The sequence below is a fragment of the Rattus norvegicus genome, chromosome 1, assembly GCF_036323735.1.
Source record: "Rattus norvegicus strain BN/NHsdMcwi chromosome 1, GRCr8, whole genome shotgun sequence".
In the NCBI taxonomy this organism is placed as follows: domain Eukaryota; kingdom Metazoa; phylum Chordata; class Mammalia; order Rodentia; family Muridae; genus Rattus; species Rattus norvegicus.
The window spans coordinates 173,398,794-173,423,643 of NC_086019.1; the positions used below are offsets into that span (position 1 = coordinate 173,398,794).

The 24,850-nt window shown below is 40.8% G+C and overlaps 1 protein-coding gene across 3 annotated transcripts in view; it reads right to left on the reverse strand.

Moving 5' to 3' along the window:
* The window catches only part of Dennd5a (DENN domain containing 5A), a 66,015-nt gene that overhangs the window by 35,835 nt on the left and 5,330 nt on the right, over window positions 1-24,850 (reverse strand). For 2 of the 3 annotated variants that reach the window (NM_001107546.2, XM_039078190.2), the window contains exons 2-4: window positions 5,818-5,889; window positions 5,019-5,128; window positions 3,936-4,593 (exon numbers count right to left, since the gene is read on the reverse strand). In NM_001107546.2, the coding sequence (NP_001101016.2) occupies window positions 3,936-4,593; window positions 5,019-5,128; window positions 5,818-5,889 (840 nt within the window). The remainder of the gene's footprint in view (window positions 1-3,935; window positions 4,594-5,018; window positions 5,129-5,817; window positions 5,890-24,850) is intronic. The other variant, XM_017589204.3, reaches the window with a different exon arrangement.

Sequence of the window (24,850 nt, forward strand, 5' to 3'; positions counted from 1 at the left end):
AATATACAATTACTTCTAATAAAAGGAGATTGTTGCTCCTTCTTTCCTGCCACCATGCCATCCAGACTGAGGAAGACCCGGAAACTCTGGGCCACGTCCATGGACACATCGGTAAGCACCCAGGAGGCCTCGGGAATGCTGAAGACGAGCATCACCACAGGATCAACTTTGACAAATACCATCCAGGTTACTTCGGCAAAGTTGGCATGAGGCATTACCACTTGAAGAGGAACCAGAGCTTCTGCCCAACTGTCAACCAACTGTAAATTATGGATGTTGGTCAATGAGCAGACACGGGTCAATGCAGCAAAAAACAAGACTGGAGCTGCTCCCATCATTGATGTTGTTCGATCAGGCTACTACACTTCAGAAGTTAATTAAATGCTAACATCTTCAAAAAAAAAATGGTCGTTTAAAGCTCACTGGAATTAGAAAAAATGAATATGACTTTGTAACTTGTTCTAAAAAAAATGTGTCACAATTCTGTCCTGCTACAGGACACAAGGACACACTACAGAATATACATACACAAACTAAGGTACTATGAGTTGGTGACATAATCTTATGGGACCACCACTGGACCACATGAACAGTTTGCCACTGACCAGAAAGTTATTACATGGAACAAGAGTGTATCTTCACTCAGAAGATAACAAAGGGAAGTCTCAGGAACCACTCATCTACAGATGTATTTTTAGCCTATAGTGTTTTGCAACATTGATGCCACCATTTAATATTCACACATTTTTATCTAAGAAAGTCTGGGTTCTTATGAAAACCTGGAAGATTTACTAACATTAGGCCAGTAGCCCCTCAAGAAGTCAACTGGAATTAGTGGCTGTTTGCTTTAGATAGGTATGTGCTCTTCAATTCATTATTGTTTTGCAAGTTGTGATGGACCATGCCTGTACTCACAGCAGGAGGGGAAGCAGAGACAGGAAGACTAAGTAGAGCTGTCAAGCTCCAAGTCAGCCAGAGGTAGACTGAAATCCTGACTCAAAACAAACAGAAGTCGGGGGATGGCTCAGTAGATAAGATAAGCTGTATCTACAGCTCTTCCAGGAGACACAAGCTAGGTTCCCAGCACCCACTTCAGGAGGCTCACAGTACCTTCGACTGCAGCTCCAATGCCATCTTCTGGCCTCCATGGGCACCTACCTCTGTGTGTGTGTGTGTGTGTGTGTGTGTGCGCGCGCGCGCACGCGCGCGCAAATTCTGAACAAAGCTAAAACAAAAGATTCTCCATTACTTCACCTTCAAACTAGATCCCAAACCCCAACCACTTCATAGCAGTTAACTATATACCTCCTTAGCTCCAGCTTTCTTTCACCTTCTCTCAAATAGACAATTACATTATCTCACTGACCAAACTCTTTTAAAAGAGTGCAAAGGACTGGAGAGATGGCTATAGTTAAGAGCACTAGCTGCTCTTCCAGAGGTCCTGAGTTCAATTCCCAAAAACCACAGGGTGGCTCACAACCATCTATAATAGGATCTGATGGCCTCTTCTTTCATGCAGGTGTACATGCAAATAGAGCACTCACATGCATAAATAAATAAATATTTTTTAAAAAAGATTAGCTAGAATATTTTGTTAAAAAATGTTATTTATGGTGCCAAGTGGCACACACCTTTAATGGTGGTGGAGGATAGAGACAGGCGTGTAAGGCCAGCTCTGGTCTACAGAACAAGTTCCAGGTCAGCCAGAGATAGATAGAGAAATCCTGTCTCAAAAAAGTAAATACATAAAAATAAAACAACAACCAACATGTCAGTCAAGGGCTGTAATGATGGCTCAGTAGCTAAAAGCACTAACTAACTACACTTCTAGAGGACCCAGACTCGGTCCTTCGTACTCATACTAGAGCTCACAACTACCTGTAACCATAATTCCAGGGGACCCGACACCTCTTCTGGACCCAAAGGCTCCTGTATGCATGTAGAGTACAGTAAGTTATTCACACACACCATATACATAAGTGTTTAAATTGTAAATAATACCTATTCACTTAGTAAGTATTTACTAGGTACCCTTACATACCAGCCATGGCTCTAACACTCAGAATGCCTCAGTGAGGAAATGAATAGGAAAAACCTTACTACTACTGAACAGGGAAAATGTCTTTGTCCATGTAACCAACTCTAGGGCAACTTGAATCCTAAAAATATACAAAACATACACACACAGTACCTTTTAAATGCCAATATCATAAAAGACAAAGGCTGAGAAACTGTCAACTTATGTGGTGTGGGAGAGGGTACTAAGGGTGGGTGTGCATGCTACTACGTACATGAGAAGGTAAGAAGATAGCTCTGGAGAGTTGGTTCTCTCTGAGTTTTATATAGGTTTCAGGACTCAAACTTAGACTGCCAGCCTTATGTGGGCAAGTGCTTTTAATCACTGAACCATCATAAGCCCAACCTGGAATATTTTTGACTACAGATATTCCCAAGTTATTCAAAAAGACCTAACCTACTTTTTAAAAACAATTACCTAGAGGGGAGAAGGATAGCTCAGTAGTTAAGAGCACCTATTGCTCTTCCACAGGACCTGTGTTCATGCAGCACCCAGGTCAGATGCTTACAGGAGCCTCACACCAGCTCCAAAACCCTGAAGCCTCTGGCTTTCATGGGCACTTGTGCACATGTATACACAGCCACACAAACATATACATAATTAAAAATAAAATAAATCTTTGTGGGGAAAAAAGACCCTATTTGCAATCTAAAACGAAAATAAATTGTTTTTAAAAGTACTCTATTTCCGGGTGGTGGTAGCATACGCCTTGAATCCCAGCACTCAGGAAGCAGAGGCAGGCAGACCTTTGTAAATTCAAGGCCAGCCTGGCCTATAGAGGGAGTTCCAGGATGGCTAAGGCTACACAAAGAAATTCTGCCTCAAAAAACCAAATAAATAAATAAATTCATAAATAAAATAAAATAGACCATTCTATTGAAAACTGGACTTTGGGCTGCAATGACAGCTTAGTGGTTAAAGCCCTTGGCTGCTCTTCCAGAGGCTCCAACTTCAGTTCTCGGCACCCACCACATCAATTAGTTCACAACTGTCTATAACTCCAGCTCCAGGGGAATCTGATGCCTCTAAACTCTGCAGGCACCTACACTCACGTGCACATACCCACATGCAAACACACACACACACACACACACACACACACACACACACACACACACACACACCCTACACAAACTTAAAATAATAAAAATAAATCTTTTCTTTTAAAACAACCAGAACTTTTCTTCCCCAAATATCATCCTTTCATCGTTTCTTTCTCCAAAGTCTTTAGCTATCTTCCATCTCCATATTTTACCTATTTACTAACTCCTTTTCTCTCATTAAAATACAAATTCCACTCAGAAAGATTATTTTTTTACTTTGTCCATCACTTTTATCTACCAACCTTGAAACAATGCCTGGCATATTGTATACTAAACTATGTACTGAATTTTATGATACTGTTCTGACTTGCAGAGTAAGCAACTGTTTTTTCTCACCTACCTGAGTAGTCTTTCAACCTGCTAGTCACATTCAACTCTCATTTATAGAAACAATTCAACAATTCAGATAACACCAGAAAGAAGCAACAATTCACCTTATCAGTATACAAGGATCGTTCTTGATTTTACTGTCAAGCCAAAGAAAACACAGAATACAGAACAGAACTGATGGACCATCACTGCTGGAGGCCACTACCCTTTTCAGTGTCAATTAGAAGAAGTATTCCTTCCAAAACTAAAGACTCTACACCCAAAGGCCATGATGATAGCCAACCAGAATTGCTAGCTTCTCAGGGTCCATCCATTCTCCATCCACCTGTCTAAAGCCCTTGGCCTTTATCGTCAGACCCATTATATGTGACTGTAGAAAGCAGGGATCCCACACGGGTAGAGAGCTGTAGTCAACACTGACTTACGCTGTGAGTAGAGCAGTATTTGAAACTCCAGAAGGGCACAAGTAAAAAGCTGAAACACATTCTCCACCCCAAGCAGTTCAAAGACCTCTTTGACAGGGAAATCAAATAGAGGAAGCTCATTGGTACTTGGTCTCTGGCAGATTATTGGCCCATAGACCCCAGAAAACTTCAGGGAGCGGCCAGGAGGTGGAAGTGGCACCTCATAGAGTACATTGTATATGTAGCTCTCGAGGGGCAGAGGAGGGGGCTGAGGTGACGTGACTGCCTGGTGGAGCTGCTGCAGCACACTCCGACATGCCTTCATGAAAGACATGGGTGTGATGAGACAGATGCATTTAGAAACATAGAGTGTGTCCCTGCTAATGTCATAGGAGTTGAAGCGCTGCAGCTTGGTCCCAGGAATGCCTTCACCGTCTTCCATGCCACTCTGGTCTCCACCATCAGCAAGTGGAGCATGAAGGACATCATACTCAGCGTTGTGCATGTGGTAGAGGGTCTGCATTGCACTGCAGATCTGCTTGCTGGTAACTTCTTCATAAAAGGTAAGGGCAAACCCAAATGTCCGAGAGCCATCCTCCCTTGTGATAATAAAGGCATGGAACTGTGGCTCCCTGGGATCAGCCTGGGTCTTGAATGCCAGCCCTTTGGGCATGCACAGCTGCAAAAGACAATAGAAAACAAGCAGTGAGAGCATTCCTTGTCCTCTCCAGAACACAAATCAGCTAGCTACAATATACCATGTTGGACATCTGTCTACCTTCCCTAAAGCTCTCCCACATTAATACAATACACACACTAACACACTACTATTTATTTGTCTAACACAATAGAAACGTGATTTTTCAGTGTATTTGATACTCTGACAAAATACAGAATCACAGGCTATGTGTACTATAATCCTTTCTTCAAGAACTATTGGTGTTGGTGTATACCTCAATGATGTGCTGATCCAGCATCAATAAGCCTAGAGTTAAAACCACAGCACCTCCAAAATCAAACAGACCAAATATTGCTACCACACCCAGGATTCAAAACCTTTCTATATATTACTCTGTACTAATTTTACGGCTAACAAATACTAACCATTCCCACTGCATCCTGGTCAAACGGATTCCAGTCTACATTCTCAGGGTATCGGGCAAGGACCTTAGACTTGAATGTTCGTCTCAATGGCGTCTGCTCAAAATTTTCTCCTGTTTAAAAAAAAAAAAAAAAAAAAAAAAAGAAGCAAATTGTCTTCACAAAATCCCTTTAAATCACAAGATCATGAACATAAAGTGTGGCAGTCCAGCAAAGAGCAGAAATGAAGGCAAAGGGTTAGTATGTCAGCCACCTAAGTAGAAAAGGCATCAAAAGTTACTAATATCAATAAGAAGCTGAAAAGTGCAGCGCAGTTAATAGTGGACACTCTACCTTCATGAAGTTACTGCTATAAGCCCATAGTTAATTTTCTTGTAAAAGACAGAGAACGTACAAGAAATGAAAGAGGATTACCCAGCCCCAGCCCCACAAAGCCACATTCAATTTGCCTAAAATCAACTGGAAACACTCTAAGAGTATGCTATGCAATTCTGTGATAATAAAAACATGGAGATATTAAGAAGACTTTGGGGACACTAACTAATTTATTAGTTCAGAGTCTGAAATTCCTACAACTCCTAGTTTCTCCCTGTCTCCTCATAAAAACACTAGCATATGCTGAAGTAATAATATTAAAGTGAGCAGGGAAGGAGTCAAAAAAGCTGACATCTAGAGAGACGAAAACCTGAGAAATCTACTGCTCAAAAAGGCACAAGATGGTTAAAAGGCCAAAGAGTCAAAATGCCACCGGAGAGACTGAGAACCAGAAAGCTCTGGTTGCGCTGTTTGGTTTGGTTTTTACCTTCAGTCGTACTTGAAATGAAAGGGCTGGCACCATCCCTGGCTTTAGAAGCCTGAATGTACTGGCATAATGCTATATGATAAATAAAATAACAGAGTATTACAATAAAGCAGTGTTATTCAAACTTTTTGACCATGACTCCAGCACAAAATACATTTTATGTCACAAAGCAATAAGCACATATTTGTATGTATATATATGTATATATATATAAACACATATTTGTATGTTTGTATATGTATATATACATATATATACACATATACGTGAATATATATCCTGAAACAAAAATATCACAAAATAATACTTACCCTTACTTTACACAATATTCTTTCATATTTTCTATTCCAAAATAGGCTGACTGCAAAGCTGAGCGTGATGGCCATTACTTGTTATCTCAGAGCTCAGGAGAATGAGGTAGCACACTGCACAGGGGTCTGTCTGTGCATACTAGCTAACACAATTCTATCCTACCTGTAGTTCAGAACTCAGGGGAATATATATATGGTCTTTGGTTTGTTTTTCTTTTTAAGACAGTCATTCTACATAGCCCTGGCTGTCCTGAAATTTGCTATGCAGACCAAGCTGACCTCAAACTCACAAAGATTTGCCTGCCTCTGCTTCTCATCAAGTGCTCTAATTAAATTAAAATCATGCATTATCATACCCATCAGGGGCCAGCAACATTAAGAGGGATGCACTGTTCATCATTACAGAATGTCATAGACCTAAGCTCCTCCCATAAATTATCCTACAGGCATTGCATGGGCTTCTTTTTTAGTATTGGAGATGTAGCTCAGCTGATAGGGTTTGCCTAGCACGTTCAAAGCACCATGTTCAAACCAGTTATGACGGTGCATACCTATACATATCTGTTATTCCAGTATTCTGAAGGTGAGAGCAAGAGGTCAGAAGGTCAGAACTACAGAGATGGCTCAACAGTTAAGAGCATGCACTACTCTTCCAAAGGACAGGAGTTCAGTTCCCAGAACCCACATCAGGAAGCTCACAACCACCTCAGGTCCAGATCCAGGGGATCTGATGCCCTCTTCCTGCCTCAGTGGGCACTACAAGCACATAGTGCACATAGAGACAAACAGGCACACGCATATACATACATAAAAATAAATTTAAAATTGTAAGTACAAGATCATCTGGCCTACTTCAGGCTATAGGAGGCCCTGGAAGGGATGGAGAGTTAGACACACTGCTTTCTAATGAAAATCTTTTTCATCCACTCTGAGTTTTTGACTAAACTTAGAAGCAGCAGCACATTTCTTCTAATTTTCAACTTCTGCCAAGACACAACTTTCCTTCTCAAGTAAAGTGAGTTCCAACTGCACTTTCAATTTCTCTCATCTTCCATATTCCTTCTGCCCAATAGATTCTTCCGAAATTTTCTTTTTGAGTACATTTCATCTCTCAAAATATACTTAGTAATCTCCACTCAGGAAGACTAGCACAATCAGCAGGCAGCTGGCAACCGCTACAACAAAGGCCTGTGGCTTCCACAGAGTGAGTCCCAGTGTTCTCCACAGCACCTGCAGAGATCCACCCATGCAGGCCTTAACTTACTGCATAAAGTAATCCAGCAGCAAGCAGCTGACACAATGATCCTGTCTGCAGTCAGAAATCTCAGAAGGTATTTTTACCCACCTTCAGTTTTGAGAGGAGATAACTATTTCGTCTTTTAAACTTCTAAAACTTGCTAAGTTTGCTCATTTATTCTTAGCTTATCTAGAAATTTCTGAACATACACAGGGTTCAGGAGGCTACCACTGTCCAAACTAAATATTTCTGGAGACAGAGCTGTTCTAATATGGCAACAAGGTATCCCTAAAACAAGATGAGCACTAGGCAATGGAACAAAGGACAGAAAGGGAAGCAACAGCAGCCCAGACAAAGAGTGAGCCGGGGCTGGAGAGATGGCTCAGAGGCTAACATGGGGTTTGCTTCCCACACCTACAAGGCAGTTCACAACCATCTGTAACTGCTGTTCCAGAGGGCCTAAAACTTTACTCTGGCCTCCACAGGCATCAGGCACACACACACAGTACACATACAGACAGACAAAACACTTTAAAACATAATCTTAAAATATTTTATATAAATTTTATATTTTATATAAAATAAACATTTTATATATTTTATAGAAATAAGTGTATTTTAATGTCAAATAAAGGATTACTGCATTTTAAAGGAGGGCTGAATTTTTAAAAGCAGCAGTAAAAAATTAGTAACCAAAAAAAAAAAAATTAGTAACCGAAAAACATAAAATCACTGCCTGAAACTTATGTACAGAATCACTTAATCCTCCATCATGTCGGTCTCTAGAAAACTCACACACTGTAGGAATGAGACCCTGTCTCAAAAAAAACAAAAACAAAAACAAAAACAAAACAAAAACAAAAACCTAACAAACAAACCTATAATATCAACAAATGTAAAAACTAAATCCCCTCCTTCTGTAGACCAGGGTAGCCCTGAACTCAGATCCAACTGTCCCTGCCTCCTGAGTGCTGTGATTACAGTCATGCACCACCGCCTAACCCTTAGCCCCATTTCTAGCAGCGTCTTAAATGTTGGGTGCTCTTCAATCTGTGACTTTTGTCTCTACAAAAAAGCATTTTGGGAAACCCTAACTAAACTTTACATGCCTTGGGATGTCTAATAGGTTATAAAATCTTTCTGCTTTGGCCGAGCCAAAACATAAATTAATATTTGTACCTCTATTGATCTGCAGCTTGATTTAAATAACCCTAAATGGAGGGGGTGAATTTTTTTTTATGAAAACATGAGTGTTTTTTTCTGGGAAGGGAACCATAATTTCTATCAGATTCTAAGTTCCAGAACTCAAAAAAGCTAGGAATCACAGGTCCAGATATTTTTCTTATTCTGGGAAGGAGACATCCCACCGTACAACAACCTCAGCAGCCACACTAAACCACATGCACCACTGCATAACTGCTCTCCAAGCTGGTGCTGGCTCAAATTAAAGTGATAGTCTTTTCTTCTTTCCTTTATAAAAAAAAAAATTCAAAATGATTTTTTTTTGTGCACTGGTGTTTTGTTTACATATATTTCTGTGTGAGGGAGTCAGATCCCTTGGAACTGGAGTTACAGACGGTTTGTAAACTGCCATATGGGGGCTGGGAATCAAACCAGGTCCTCTGAAAGAGCAGTCAGTGCCCTCAACCTGAGCCATCTCCTTTTTCCTTTCTTTGGAAGCCTATATTGAAGACAGATATAGGAGCACACGCTCGTAATCCAGTACTTGAGAGGCAGAGGAGGCAGAAGGATCAGAACTTCAAGATCATCCTTGTGACCACACGCTTTTCTGTGTGACTCACACAGAAAAATTGAGTATAAACTGTCTGGTGTTCTGAATAAGGCTGGCTATAGCAGGAGTCTGCAGATCCCACCTCCTCTAAGAGTGGTAAACAAGACAGAAGGTAGACGCTTTGCTTATAGTCTTGACAGAAGGGCTCCTACCACATCAGTTTTCCTGCAAACAACCATGAACTCGACAAAATTTAACCTTAAAAAAGGAACAGGGGTTGGGGATTTAGCTCAGTGGTAGTGCGCTTGCCTAACAAGCACAAGGCCCTGGGTTCAGTCCCCAGCTCCAAAAAAAAAGAAAAAAAGAAAAAAAAAAAGGAAGGAAGGAAGGAACAAAGTAAGAAACTATTGGAAAATACTGGAGAATGAAAAGCATGCATGACTGACCAGGTAAGAACTAATATTTCACAGAAGGTAGAGGCTCTGGTAAACTTCCCTTTGTCTACAGCTTCCAGCCAGCTGTCCCACTGTGCCGTAGAAAGCATCTGCACTAGCAAACCCACACTAGCCTTGCAGTCTCACCACAGGGCAAACCGGGAGACTATGACAGCAGCTAGAGAGACAAGACAAGAAATTCTAAACAGAATTAGGTAAGGGGAACCCAAAACCTGTGTATAAACTCTGCCCACATTCCTGGCCAATCCCCGAACAGACGCCACAAGGTCAAACTAAAAGAAACAAGATTCTGGGAAAGTTAACAATGTAAACACGGGCTGGAGAGATGGCTCAGCAGTTAAGAGCACCCGACTGCTCTTCCAGAGGTCATGAGTTCAATTCCTAGCAACCACATGGTGGCTCACAACCATCTGTAAAGAGATCTGATGCCCTCTTCTGGTGTATCTGAAGACAGCTACAGTATACTTATATATAATAAATAAATAAATCTTTAAAAAAAAAAAGAAAAATGGAGTCAAATTTTTAACTTATTTTTGCCTATATAGGTATGTGTGCCATCTGTGTGTCTAGTCTCCAGAGATCCCAAAAGAGAGTGCTAGATCCCCTGGAACTGGCATTACAGGTGGTTGTGAGCCACCACGTGGGTGCTGAGAGCCGAACCTATGTCCTCTGCAGAAGCAAGTACTCTCAACCTCTGAGCCATCTCTCAGCCCTTAATCCCAGTCTGGAGACAAAGGCAGGCAGATCTCTAATTTTGAGGCCAGCCTGTGGTCTACAGAGTGAGTTCCAGGACAGCCCAAGCTGAAAAATACCTTGTCTCAAAAACCAAAATTTTCAGTGTGTGTGTGTGTGTGTGTGTGTGTGTGTGTGTGTAGGTACCCACAGTATCCAGCAGACAGTGTAAGATCCCCCAAAGCTGGAGTTATAGGAAGGTTGCGAGTCGCCTGACAGACATACTAGGAACCAAACTCAGATCTTTGAAAAGCAGAATGAACTCTTACTAGTTGAGCCTACAAACATTAACAAAGATATCTAAACAAGTTTTCTGTGACATGGAGCCTTTAGAAATGAATACCCGGAGCTAGAAAGACGGCTCAGTTCTTTTTTTTTTTTTTTTGGTTCTTTTTTTCGGAGCTGGGGACCGAACCCAGGGCCTTGCGCTTCCTAGGCAAGCGCTCTACCACTGAGCTAAATCCCCAACCCCAACGGCTCAGTTCTTAAGAGCACTGGCTGCTCTTCCAGAGGTCCTGAGTTCAATTCCCAGCAACCACATAGTGGTCACAACCATCGGTAATGAGGATCTGATGCCCTCTTCTGGTGTGTCTCAAAACAGCTACAGTGTACTCATACATAAAATAAATAAATATTTGAATGAAAGAAAGGAAGGAAGAAAGGAAGGAAGAAAGGAAGGAAGAAAGGAAGGAAGGAAGGAAAGAAGGAAAGAAGGAAAGAAGGAAGGAAGAAATGAATACCCAAAAATCCAGGATAAAATGTCTGGTTTTATGCTTCGGTCCAGTTCTGAATGGAAATCTACACAGATGAAAGGGGTGATCAGATGAGAGGGACCCAGCAAGGCCACCTTCCTACTCAGCACTCCTTTCTTCAGACCAGGATCCCTTCAGAATCCCTCTAGAATGCAGCATTTTAAGTTTTAATTACTGTAACTAAGAGATACATGAAACAAAAGTACCTCTAACCTATAAGCCCCTGGCCCAAGGACAGATACATCCTGAAATGTTGGAGGCTACTGGTTACATAAAATGACAAGTCACACGTTTACACTATCCTAAACAGTCAGTTTGACCCAACTGCAATGGATGTGCTTGACTGCATGTACTCCTGCCCCTGATTAGATGTCCAGGATAGCCAGGGCTACCCAAAGAAAACCTGTCTCAAAAAAAACCCAAAACCAAACAATCAAAAAAACAAGAAACAAAACAAGTGTTAATGTGCCCTCAATGACAAAAAAAAAAAAAGCTTCTTTGTTCTTACCATCTTTTATAATATTATTCTTTCTAAAGCAGAGTTTCTAAGCACTAAAACTTTATGAATTGGTGCTATCAGTACTTGTTTTACAAAGTGTTCATTTAAAGCACTGCAATAGTCTTTTGGAAACCTTGTGTTTCAAGTCCGGCAGTGAGTTGGAAATGGTTCTTTCACTCTGTAGAATAACAAACAACAGACAACAACAACAAAGTAATCCAGCCAGTAACAGAATAGTTACAGCACAGTATTTTAAAGGGTTCACTCTGAATTACCCATCTACATGAAAAGTAAAATAATGTGGCTTTTAGAAGGAACATAGAAGAACTCCTTACCTTGTAATCATCGAAAAGATACAAAGTAACACAGAAAAAGAGAAAAATGATAAGCATCACAGTATAATGCTTTTGTTCCTTGAAAGTCACTAGAGTCAGAAAGCAGGGATTGGAAGATACCTGCAATATAAACTACAGACTCCCACCGAGAGCATAGCACAAATTCCAGTAAATATTTAAGAAAAATTTTAAGTCTACCTAAAAGCAAAAATAGCAAAATTATCAAGTTCCTTTAAAGCTACCATACAAAGCCAAATAGTAGTGTACCTAATTCCAACAATGGCCAAAATGAAAAGAGAAGAGGTGTGTACAGATGAGGGCGCCATGTCACACATGGCTAGCAGGAATGTCATCTGGCACACTACAAGAGCTATAGAAGGCTCTTCTGAGCCTGGAGATTGTGGCGCACACCTTTGATCCTAGGGCTTGGGACTTGAGGCCCACTAGTCCAAACAAATTCCAGGACAACCAGTACTACACAGAGAAACCCCGTCTCAAAAAACAGAATCAACAACAAAAAGACTCAACTAATGTTAATTGTCAATATACCAACACCCAGCAATTCCACTCCTACATACATTACCAAAAAGTCTAAAGGCATATTTATACAAAAATATGTGTGATGTAAATCCTAATAAAATATCAATACTCAAAAGCCTAAAACTACCCATGTGCCTAGCAAATGTAAAATTCAAAACTAAAATGTGGCAAAGTGAAAACAATGGAAAAGCATACAAAAGTGAGGATAAACAATCTAAACTACAAATAAATATAACTGCCCAGAAACATTGCAAACCCCAGCGCTGGCCTATGGCTCGGCAGCTGAGCACTTGCCTAGCTTGCTGGGAGCCTTAGGCTCAATCCCTGATGCTGCCAGAGAAAGGAAAAAGACTCCAAACCACAGAACTGGGTGTGGTGGTACACACCACTTACCCTAGTAGTCAGGAGGCTAAAGCAGGACAGTAAGTATCAAGGTTGAGACCCACGTGGGCTACAAAGCAAGTTCAAAGCCAAACTAAGCTGTAGAAGAAAATGCTATTTCAAAAACTACAAAAGAATGCAGTGTAAGATTCTCAGGTGTTGGCAACCTGGCTATATTCAAGTTGCCAAAATACTATCAGAGTATACATTTAATGTGTATCTATTTCAATGGCTTTTTGCTTTAAGTGAGAGTCAACTCTGGATTCTGACCTACTACATGTGAATCCCCACCTTTCTTTATGATAGCCTGCAAGCTATCATAGGTGTGGCTCTACCTAACAAATTAAGAAACTGAACCAAAATTAAGCAAACTGCCCCACAGCATGCAAACAGTAACAGGAGGAGCTAGGTTTCTAACCCACAGACTCAGGTAACAGATCTAAGCTCCAGGTTATAATGTCTCCTTCTGACCCTAGAAGCCACCTCAGCTTTGAAGAAATAAACACATCATATTCTAGGGGGGAAAAGTCGTGAGAGTTAAAGGACCCCAGTATAGTGGAGAGAGGGCTCAGAGGTTAAAAGTATCCACTTGAAGAGGTCCCTGAACACACTTTAGGTAGCTCACAACTACCTGTAACTCCAGCTCCAAGGGATCTGATTCCAGGCACGGAACTCACATGACACATGTGAGTGTGAGTGTGCGTGTGTGTATACGCATATATATCTGTAATTAAAAATAAGTCATTTACATTTTAATAAATAATAATTTTAAAGAGTTAAGGAACCCCAAATTCAAGTCTTATTTGTACAAGCCAATTACAAGAACTTGAACACGTTTCTCAGAGAGCTCTTAGTCACAATTTCTAGTCTGTAAAATGAGGTTCAGAAATTCTACCTGCTTTTGCTTCTCCTGCATAGGTTCCAAATCCTGCTTGCTTTAAAAGATAAAGCATAAATCTAGGCTTAGTGATGATTGTGATGACAGCTACCAACAATAAAAACAGTCCCTGACTTTTTCCCTAAATCACTGAGGTTGCTAAGGAAATACATGATGGTCTAGCCCACAAGAGTTTGACTTTTACCTGAGTTATATTGCTTGAGACAAAATCAGGCCTAAGTTGTATTGGTTTGGGGGGTTTGCCTCGGGTTTAGGTTGTTTGAGACAGGGTTTCTCTGTAGCTGTTCTGGAACTCACTCTGTAGACCATGCTGGCTTCAAACTCAGAACCCCTGCCTCCTGGGGTTAAAGGCATATGCCGATGCCACCGCCTGCCTTATGTCATTTTTAATCTATTCTCAAATTCCATTTATCTCTTATTTACTAAGTACAGTAACAGTAAAGCACAGGTAGCCCACATCTCTCTCCTTTTCCCTGACCTCTTGTCCTAGACTCTCCTTTACTCCTCTCTATTTCTTGTTCACAATTGACACAATTCAAGCTCTGCCTTTGGCATCCTGAGGGGATGTGTCCACATCCTGATTCCCAGCACCCATGAATGCTATCTTATTTAGGAAAGGATAACACAGACATAATCTTGATGTAGAGATGAAATCAACATAAATTAGCTGGGTGGATTCAACAAGCAATATGAATCCCTATAGACAACACAATAAAGGAGACACACTACAGGGGGACAGGAAGACAAGAGATGGGAGGGGTGTGGTCAGAGTCCAAGAATGGCCAAAGAGACCAGAAACTAGAAGCAGAAATCAGGAATCATTCTCTAAGAGCCTCTGGGAGTCTGTGCCCACTGATAACCTGGATCATGAACTTGCAGCCTCTAGGAAGAGGGGGACCTGAATGACTGTATTGTTTTAAACCTGGACAGTTGTGATCATTTGATCTGGCAGCCCACAGGAAACTAATACCCATTCCAAACCACATTCCTTTACCCTCCCCACTCCCATAACAAATTCACTTGCCTTCTAAGTAAGGGAGAGCTTTAATTACCCTTAAATTGCATCCCAACTCAATTTCCCCAAGGCACCCCTTAAAAGTAATGAGAAATTATAACAAAAGGAGAAATTATAACAAATATATCCAGATAACTCGATTAAAATGTAAGACTCTCACTATGTTACCTAACTTAGATCAAATTTACAGGCTTCCTACCTCAGTTCCCCAAACTGCTAAGATTATAGGAAAGTATCACCAGACTCAGCTCTGTCTGAGTTGCTGCTGCTTGGGAGTGTGGAGGGCAACAACCTTGAAGCAGTTAGTTTTCTCCTCCCATTATGTAATTCTGGGGATCAACTCAGGTCATTAGACTTGAAAGCAAATGTATTTACCCTGAAGACTCCTAGTCATCATTTTTAATGTGTAGAAACATATTTGAAACATACAGGAAAAAATATTCCTGACAAAAAGTTTAAATAAATCAATCAGAAAAAGATCAAAACCACAATAAAAATGTGAACAAAACACCTAGACAAGTAATTAACAAAGAAATGTAAAAACTGGAATGGAGGGGAAGGGAGGACTCAGCTTCTCTGATGATTAAATTCAGACAATTTTCTTCCCCAAGCTTGGAAATGTTCTTTAAAAGCAATAACACATTAGAAGCATTGTCCTAATTAAGGCTACTATTCCTGTGACAAACAACGTGTGGAGGAAAAGTGTTTACTGAGCTCCCACTTCTACATCACAGTTCATCACTCAAGTCAGGACACAAACTCAAAACCTAGAGGCAGGCACTGATGCAGAGGCCATGGAAGGATACTGCTTACTGACTTGCTCCCCTATGTACAGTCAGCCTGCTTTCTTATAGAACTCAGAACCATCAGCTAAAAGGCATCCCCACTCACAAGGGGCTGGACGCCTCCCACATCAACCACTAATTAAGAAAATGCCCTACAGGCTTACCTACAGCCATATCTTATGGAGTTCTTTTCTCAACTGAGGCTCCCTCCTCTCCAATGACTCTAGCTTATGTCAAGTCAATAAAAAACTAGCCAGCACAAGCAGAGAGAAACAGTGACTCAAAACTGTTTATGAGAGAGCTGGAGTGATAGCTCAACAGTTAACAGCACTGACTGCTCTTCTAGAGGACCAGGCTTCCATTCCCAGCACATACACGGTGACTCACAACTGTCTGTAACTCCTATTCTAGAGATCAGACACTCTCTTAGACATACATACAGGCAAATCACCCATTTAATTTAAGTAATTAATTAACTAATTAAGCGTGCACACAACAAAACCTTACAGCATCTAGCTGGGCTGTGATTACACGCACACGTGCATGTAACATGTATCAAGCTATACACTCAGAGTTGGTGTCTACTTTTTTCTGAGATAAAAAACTTCAAATTTGCCAGGTGTGGTGGTACACAACTTTGATAGATCTCTGTGAGTACAAGACCAGCCTGGTCTACATGGTGAGTTATAGAACTATATAGAATCATAGAGTGTATAGAGGACTCAAAAACAAAAAATAAAATACAAATTCCAAAGGAACCATGTAAATACATCAGAATGCTTCCAGAGCTTGATTCTAGATAAAGGAATCATAAGTTACTTCTCAATTTTTCTATAATTATGAAGTTCCTAAGAGAAGTGTGTGTTTTAAAACTTACTGGAATCTTTTTGTTTTTGGATTTCATTGACTGTGTTTTCTTTTAGACCAGGCTAGCCTTAAACTTGCCACATAGCTGAGGATAACCCTTAAACTTCTGGTCCTCCTGCCTCCACCTTTTCAGTGCTAGTGTTAGAGCAGTGCTAGGGATAAAACCCAGGGCTTTATGCAAAAACTCTACCAAGATGGCTACATGCCCAGGCCAAGCCACTCACTATTGTATTTTTTAAAAATACAGAAATGTTATTTCACACAATGATGACTCCCCTTCCCCCCAACCCCAAGACAAGGTCTCACTGTGTAGCTCAGGCAGCCTGGAATTCACTACGTACACCTCTAGCACAGAGATCCCTGGTCTGGTTCTTTCCTAGTTTGTTTCAATGCACCTTGCATTCTCTTTCCAGCTAGATCTGACACAGAACCTGATGAGCTAAGATTCACACAAGAGGCTGAATGGAGGATGGCAGGAAGTAGGATGAGTGCTGAATGACTCATTAATTTCAATAATAAAAGAAAAAAGGTAAGGCTTCCATAGAATTCATTTAGCACGGCCTCACTTGCCCCAATAATTCTGTGCACATCTGCTTATACGTTCTCCCTCATGCAATCCTACAAACTAGTTCTGGCATCATCATTCGCAGCCTCATAACTGCAAGTGAAGCAGGAGTGACCAACTCCAAAGCCCAACTTTGCAGTTCCTCAGTGCTTCTTTCTCCAATACCAGGCCTCACTGAAGAACACTCGGCTGAGTAAGTGTGGAGCTTTAATTTCCCAGCTGTGCCAGAACTGTGGCAGAGTGCTTATTCAGCATTCATATCGTCCTAGGCTCAATCCCAAAAGCTGGAAAGGAAGTGGGACACACTCTCATAATCAGTATAGTATATACAACAGGGACTGGCTGGTTTGATAAAATATGTTTCTAAGCCCCACTCCAAAATTTTCTGTTTCTAAAGGCAAAATGTATAGCCTGGCCAGGTTCTCTGTAAGCCTAGGAATTCAGAAGGCTAACACAGTGATGTCCCCAATTCAAAAACAGTCTGAAAAACATGTGACCTTACCTCCAAAAAAAAAAAAGGTTGAGGGCAGGAGGTAGATAGATATATAATCCAAAAGGTCACTGGATTGAGTTTTATTTTTGTAGTAAATTCTGGGAGCTGCTGTAATTGGTCCAGAGCACACACAATGAAAAACACTGGTCTACAAGGCCCAACATCTTCCCATCATATTGATAATCTCACTTACTAGCTATCTAGCCTTGCCCACCTTTTGAACAGTTCTCTGTGTAACATCAAGCCAGGCAGTGGTGGCACACGCCTTTAGTTCCGGCACTTGGGAGGCAAAAGCATTTGAGTCTTTGTGAGTTCAAAGCTAGCCTGGTCTACAGAGTAAGTAAGATCCAGAACAGCCAGGGTTACACAGAGAAACCCTGTGTGTGTGTGTGTGTGTGTGTGTGTGTGTGTGTGTGTGTGTGTGTGTGTGTGTTGGGGTGGGGATGCAGCATTCTAGAAGAGGATAAGACATGAAATGGTCAAGAATTTGGGCTAGCCTGGGTTACATGACCTACATGACCCTCTTTCTCAAAGTAAAGTATGAACATCCACATCCACCCTGGCCTAACAATCCTGATCCTATCAACTCTTTCCACCCCTTACACACTACATGCTACTTATTGAGAATGTTCTTTTTTCTTTCCTTTTCTTTCTCTTTTAAACAAACTCTTAATATGCAGCCCAGACTAGAATTCACTATGAAACCCAGGCTAGCCTGGAGCTCTCAATTTTCTTGCTTCAACCTTATGTTTAGTTTTATTTTATTATTTATTTATTTGTTTGTTTATTTATTTATTTATTTGGTTTTTCACATGGTTTCTCTCTGTAGCCCTGGTTGTCCTGGAACTCTCTTGCTGTAGGCCAGGCTAGCCTTGATATGCTGGCCTCTGTTGGACAAAGGACATGCACCACCACTGAGCTAAGTTTAATTTTTAATATCTGTCTCTCTCCACCTAAAAGAGCTCCGCAAGAGAATTTCACTCACTAACATGCCTTTTGTGCCTCAAATAGTGATTACAAGATCTACAAAATTCTACAAATAATAGCTAAATGAGGGAATGAAAATCAAATAAAGACCAACCTTGTGACTGTTGTTCACATCCATGTGCTATGGCCTAAGCTAGGGTTTTGTGCATGCTAAGCAAGAGCTCTTCTAATAACACCTCCCAGTCCAACTTGAGGTCTTCTAGACAATCACTGCCTACAAGATACTCTAAATTAAAACACATCTGTGATGGTTTGAATGAGAGACATTTGAATAGGTCCCAGATGGTGAGTGTTTGGAGAAAATGAGGGGTTATGGCCTTCTTGGAGGATATGTGTCACTGGGGCAGACTCTGAGGATCCAAAAGCCTCCCATCATTTCTACTTAGCTCTCTCCCTTCTTGTGTGTAGTTCAAAATGTGAGCTCTTAGCTGCTACCTCAAATCCATCCCATCATCATGGGCTAATCTCCTGGAACTATAAGCCCCAAATAAGCGCCTTTTCTGTCAGCTGCCTTGGCCGTCTTCATTATCACCACTGCCTGCAGTTTCTGATTAATATGTCTAACGCCTCAGAATACTATAAATGCCTACCTCTCCCCACCCTCAAAGAGAGAGCAGGATTGTGTCCCACACAGCTTTGGAAGCCAGAGCCCCATCACTAAGCTGGCATTTCAGTACAAATGTGTGTGACAGAGAATTTTAGAGACAAGAACATGTTTCTAAATCTTCTGTGTGAACTCAGCTAGCTTAAATTTGCTGCACTGTCCTTTCCTGACCTCGACACGAGGATGGATGGCATCTGAACTTGTCAGTAAAGAATCACTGTTCATTTTCTATGATAACGAGGCTGGTAACTCCACTTTCTCACTTCTCTGGGATTTACAGTGTACTTGTGAGCAGGATGGTCAGCTGAGGCCAGTACAAAAATTGTCCTTATGGAAAGTAACTGAGATGATGCCCTTGGCTAAATGCACCACACACTCATAACCAAGCAACAAAGCCAACCAAGCCAGATCAGTCAACCAACATAAAACACAAACACTCTTCTAGATAGTCACAGTGCACCACTTTTCAAAACCCAGAAATGCAAGGGAAAAAGTCTTCACACAAACATGAGAAATGGGGGGAAATGGACAATACCAGACTAAGCATCAAACATTATTTAGACATATAGGACCTTAGGGCTTAGCAAATTATTGTCAGTTGAGCAGATGGTATCTCTACATATGTTGTATTTCTGCTATGGTCTCACTGTATCACCTCCAAAATAACATGTTGTCAATGTGACAGTATTAAGTACTGGGACCATTACTGGGTGATTAAGAGTCCCAGTTCTTAGAATAGGCAGGAGGATCAGAAGTTCAAGGTCATCATAGTAAAAGGTCAGCCTGTGCTATATGAGATTACCTTTTTTTTTTTTTAACTTAAAAAAGAGGTAATTGGGCAAGGAGGACTGCTCTCTTTAATAGGCTCAATGCCAAAATAAAAGAGGCTTTAGTTAGAGCTCATTTTTCCTTCTGCTACAAGCAGATACAAGAAAACTATGTCCAAGCCACTTTGAGCTGAGTCTCCCAGTCTCACATGGCCATGAGAAATGCATGTGTGCACTTTATAGTATTCTCTTAAAGCAGCGGCACCAATAAGCACAGCAAATTCCAAAGGATGGGTGGGTGGGTGGATGGATGGATGGATGTGTGTGTATGTGTATATATATATATATATATTTTTTTTTTTCTTTCTCAGCAAGAAACTGGACAGGGCTGGGGATGACGTGCATGGGTAGGAGTGGTGGCCTGGTAGATGCAAGGCTCTGAGTTCAATCCCTAACAGGGACATGGGAGTGAAGAGAGGTGACTGAGTCAATAGAATTGGCTAAATAGAATCATTAAAGACACAACTAGGCCTTGTGGGTTATGCCTGTAATCACAGCACACTGCATCCAACGCAAGAGAAAAGAAGAGAGTATAGTCTAGACTATGTAGCAAGATAAATACATTCATCTCTTTAATATACAAATCATGAAATAACCAAACTCCAAAACAAAATGTTCCTCTCACCAATAGTCAGTGTAAAGTTTGACTCTGGACTTTCAGACTTTTAAGAATTCAAGAACTTTAACCACAGTCCTTGCTATTCTCTCTGACAGACCTCTCTCTCACATCCACTACTCAGCACTTAGGAAAATTTAAAGTTTGGCTTATTACATTCCAAAAGGTTAAATATTATGCCTTACATCAGAAAACCAGTTAAGATCTGAAAAGAAGCTGCTGTCTCTCCATAATAACACAGGAAACCATCATTACGAACTTACTATATGATCCAAGTTTTCCAGCAAAGGGGAAGAGCTCTACCTACCTGACTCTAGGTCAAGAGAAATTTCTAATATAGCTCTGTAACATTTGAAGTTGTGTAATGATCAGGATTTTATAATCAGGGAAAATTAAACTTCTTAAAACATTTACTGTATTTATTTATTGTGTGTGTGAGTCATAGAACAAATAACTTTTGAGAATCAATTCTTTCCCTACACGTGTGGATCCCTTGACACCAGGCTTGGCAGCAAACACCTTTCCTTGCTGAGCCATTTCACTGGCTCAGAAAATGTTTAAACTTTTTAATGATCAAATCAAATAAAAGTAGAAAAAGTAAGGGAAAAGACACTTTCCTAAAATTAAATCTCTAGTTTTTTTTTTCAATAATATAACGAAATTACTCCTAGCTACATATCTAGGCTAAGCCAATGTTATAAAGTCATCATTGATAAATTACAAAACAAGGGGCTGGAGAGATGGCTTTATGATTAAGAGCATTGGCTGCTCCTCCAGAGGACCTAGGTTCCATTCCCAGTATCTGCATGGCATTTATATCCATCTATAACTCCAGTTCTAAGACACCTAGCACCTTCCTTTGGTCTCCAAGAACACCAGGTACATGTGTAGTACATAAATGCAGATAAAACATTCATACACATAAAATAATAATAAATTTCAAGGTTTTTTTACAATTACAAAGAAACAAAAAAGCATCAGAGATGATACTCTGATTTCAAGAAGAATGAATTCAAGACCTGATAGATGGTTCGGTGGTTAAGAGCACTCGAAAAGGATTGGGTTCAGTTCCTAGCATCCACACCAGGCACACAACTACCTACACTCCAGTTCCAGAGAACTGAATGCCCTCTTCTGGCTTAGTGGGCATGGCATACATGTACACATGAGCAAGCAGGCACACACAGAGATAGATGAGCAGGCAGACAGACAGACATAAAACTAAACATTTTCTTCTTTTTTTTGGGGGGGGGGTACTTTTTGTGAACAAAGCTGTTTCCCTGATTGCTCTTTTCGGTATATTTGTCATTCATATAGGACGGCTGTTGTTTCTTCTAATGTTGTGAGCCTGTATGTCTGCACAGTGCCTCAGCCCAAAAGGCATCACATCACCTGGGACTGGAGTTAGAGCTGGTTGTAAGCTGCCTTGTGAGTGCTGTGGATAGAACATGAGTCCTCTTAAAGAGCAGTCAGTGCTCTTAACCACTGAGCCATTGTTCCATCCCAATAGAACCAATTCTCTAGACAGTCCTGAAATGGCAGCCTAATATATAATAAAAAAAAAGTGTAGGGGCTGGGGATTTAGCTCAGTGGTAGAGCGCTTACCTAGGAAGCGCAAGGCCCCGGGTTCGGTCCCCAGCTCCGAAAAAAAAAAAAAAGAAAAAAAAAAAAGAATAATGCAAAAAAAAAAAAGTGTAATTTTCTACTGATGAATTTAGCTTACTATCTTATGAATGCTGGCCTTGAATATTATTTCTAAGTCATTTTTTCCTGTTTCTCTGACTTAAAAATCCTCAAAGTTTCTTGGTTATTTCCCATATCGTTTCAAGACCACACAAATCACAAGCAAACCCCTGACCACCAACGCAGAAGACAGAACTGCATACTAGCCAAAGGACTTCTGAGGTTAGCAGATGCAAATCCTGTTCTTTCTTCTTCAAAGAAAACAGACCGCATGCAAAGCGTCTGAAACATCCTGCAGCACAGACACTCAGGGGAGGAGAAAACACAACCTTCTTAGAACCAAAGTCCTACTCACTTTTTGAGCTAAGATTTCCAGAACTGATAAAAGAAGGGAGAGAATAAAAACCAATAGCCGACTTTCCCAATTGTATATAAGGAAACAAGCCATCTGTCTGATCTCCTGACACTGCACCTCTACTCAAGTATTAACTAGAGACTGAACCACAAAAAAGCCCACATGTCACGTCATGCCAAACTGTTATTCAAATCACTAGTCAGATACCCCTTAATTAAAAAATAAAGTCATATCAATAATGAGACAGCAGAGACCTGGATTCTAACATTTTGTTATGTCTTGTTTGAAACAGAGTTTCTTTGTATAGCCTTGGCTATCCTAGAACTCTCTTATCTAGACCAGGCTGGCCTTGATTCACAGAGATCAACCTGCCAAGTGCTGAGATCAAAGGCATGCACCACCACTACCACCCAACTAACAATTCTTTTTTAACTTTTGATAACACTGAACAGAAGATTTTATTTCAAGTGAAATCGAATAAAAATGGTTTAAAAGTACACTGCAAAACTCTGATCATTTAGAAATATTAACCATTACCATCTAGCAAAAGTGGTGAATCATCTCTGACTTCTAGCTCTTGATATTTTGTTTGCTTCTATGACCAATATACACGAATGTGTGATCATGTATACACACTGGGAAGGTTAGAATCCAAAGTATGCTAAATGACAGCAACCTCCACAGACCTCCTCACTGCTCAGGCCGCTCAACATTTTAGACTAAAGCAGCTTGTTCCACCTACACAGTAGACCAGATGAACTAGCAATTTTCTGTTTGTTTGTTTGTTTGTTTGTTTGTTTTGAGGCACAGTCTCTTTATTAGCCCTGACTGGTCTGGAACTCACTATGTAGACCAGGCTATCTTGAACTCATAGATCTGTCTTCCTTTGCCTCAGGTGTACAACACCATCCCTATCCTGGCCTAGCAACATTCTGATCTGACTACAGTGATCATCTTCATTGACTGAATTTAGAATCACCTATGACACAAAGATGTGCATGTCTTCACGGATGTTTCCAAGGAGGATTACCTAAGGTGGGGAGACCAACCCAAAATGCAGTTAGAACCATCCCTCAGCTAGAGTTCAAGATTAATTTTACAGAATGGAGAATGTGAGCTGGATAGCAGCACCATCTCTTCCTCCTGCACATTAAGTGGCCAGCGGCCTCATGCTTCCACCATAATCATTACCCTGCCATGATGGATCATGCCCAACTATGAGCCAAAGTAAACTCTTCTTTCCTTAAGTGACACACCCTCTTACTGTCCACCATGCCAGAATCCTGTGCCCCATACTGCAAGCTAAAATCAACAACTGCTGGGCACAGTAGTACACACATGCCTTTCTTGAGAAATTATAATAAATTAACCACTAAGCCAACAAGATAGCTCGGCATATAAAGGCACTTGCTGCCAATTATGATGACCTGAATTTGATCCCTGGAACCTATATGGCAGGAGAACCAACTCCCAAAAGCTGTCTTCTGATTTCCACATACATTCTGAGATATATGTAACCTATACACACAAAAATAAATGCAATAAAAAATTTAAAGTCAACACTCACAAAACACCTGGAATATGGGCATGCTACTAAATACCTACCTCACTCAATAACTTCGAAGAAGTAAACTAAATTACTAAATTTACTAAAATTACTAAATTTTTAGATTTAGTAATGACAAAATTTCACCACTGAATTCCACAAGAGGTCACCAGCTTCTGAAAGCAGGCAAGCCTTTCACACTGTTCCATACCAGCAGGAATCTAAAACAGAGCACAGGGTCCCTTCTTTGACTCTAAGTTCCTCAGAGATGACATACTCATCTGACAATAATCACAGGAACAGCACAGTCGAAGGACTAAGCAAAGCCCAACTACACCTTCTACCAGACTTAGCCAAAGAGTAAGGTTCTAAAAAGAAATAGACCTGGAAAAGGATGTTAGGAAAAGAAACTATTTTCAACCTAGCAAGGAAGGGAAGGAGGGAGGGAGAGAGAAAGGAAGGGAGGACTGAACAGAATATAGAAGAAAGTGGTTTAAGCACCAAACATTGACTCAGGATCTCCTCCTAAGAGGAGCAGAACCCAAAGTCATTAAAGTAAAACCCACTCACTTTCCAAGTGATCCTTACCACCTGAGGAAGTCAAAATCAAGGACTCTACCGTCAATCTCTTCAAACAAATTCTGTGTGTTTGAAATTGCCTTGGGGTTGGGGATTTAGCTCAGTGGTAGAGCGCTTGCCTAGCAAGCGCAAGGCCCTGGGTTCGGTCCCCAGCTCCAAAAAAAAGAAAAGAAATTGCCTTGGGATGTTTCTTCATTATTTCCTGAATTTCAGCCACTTTCAGACTCTTTACTCATTCT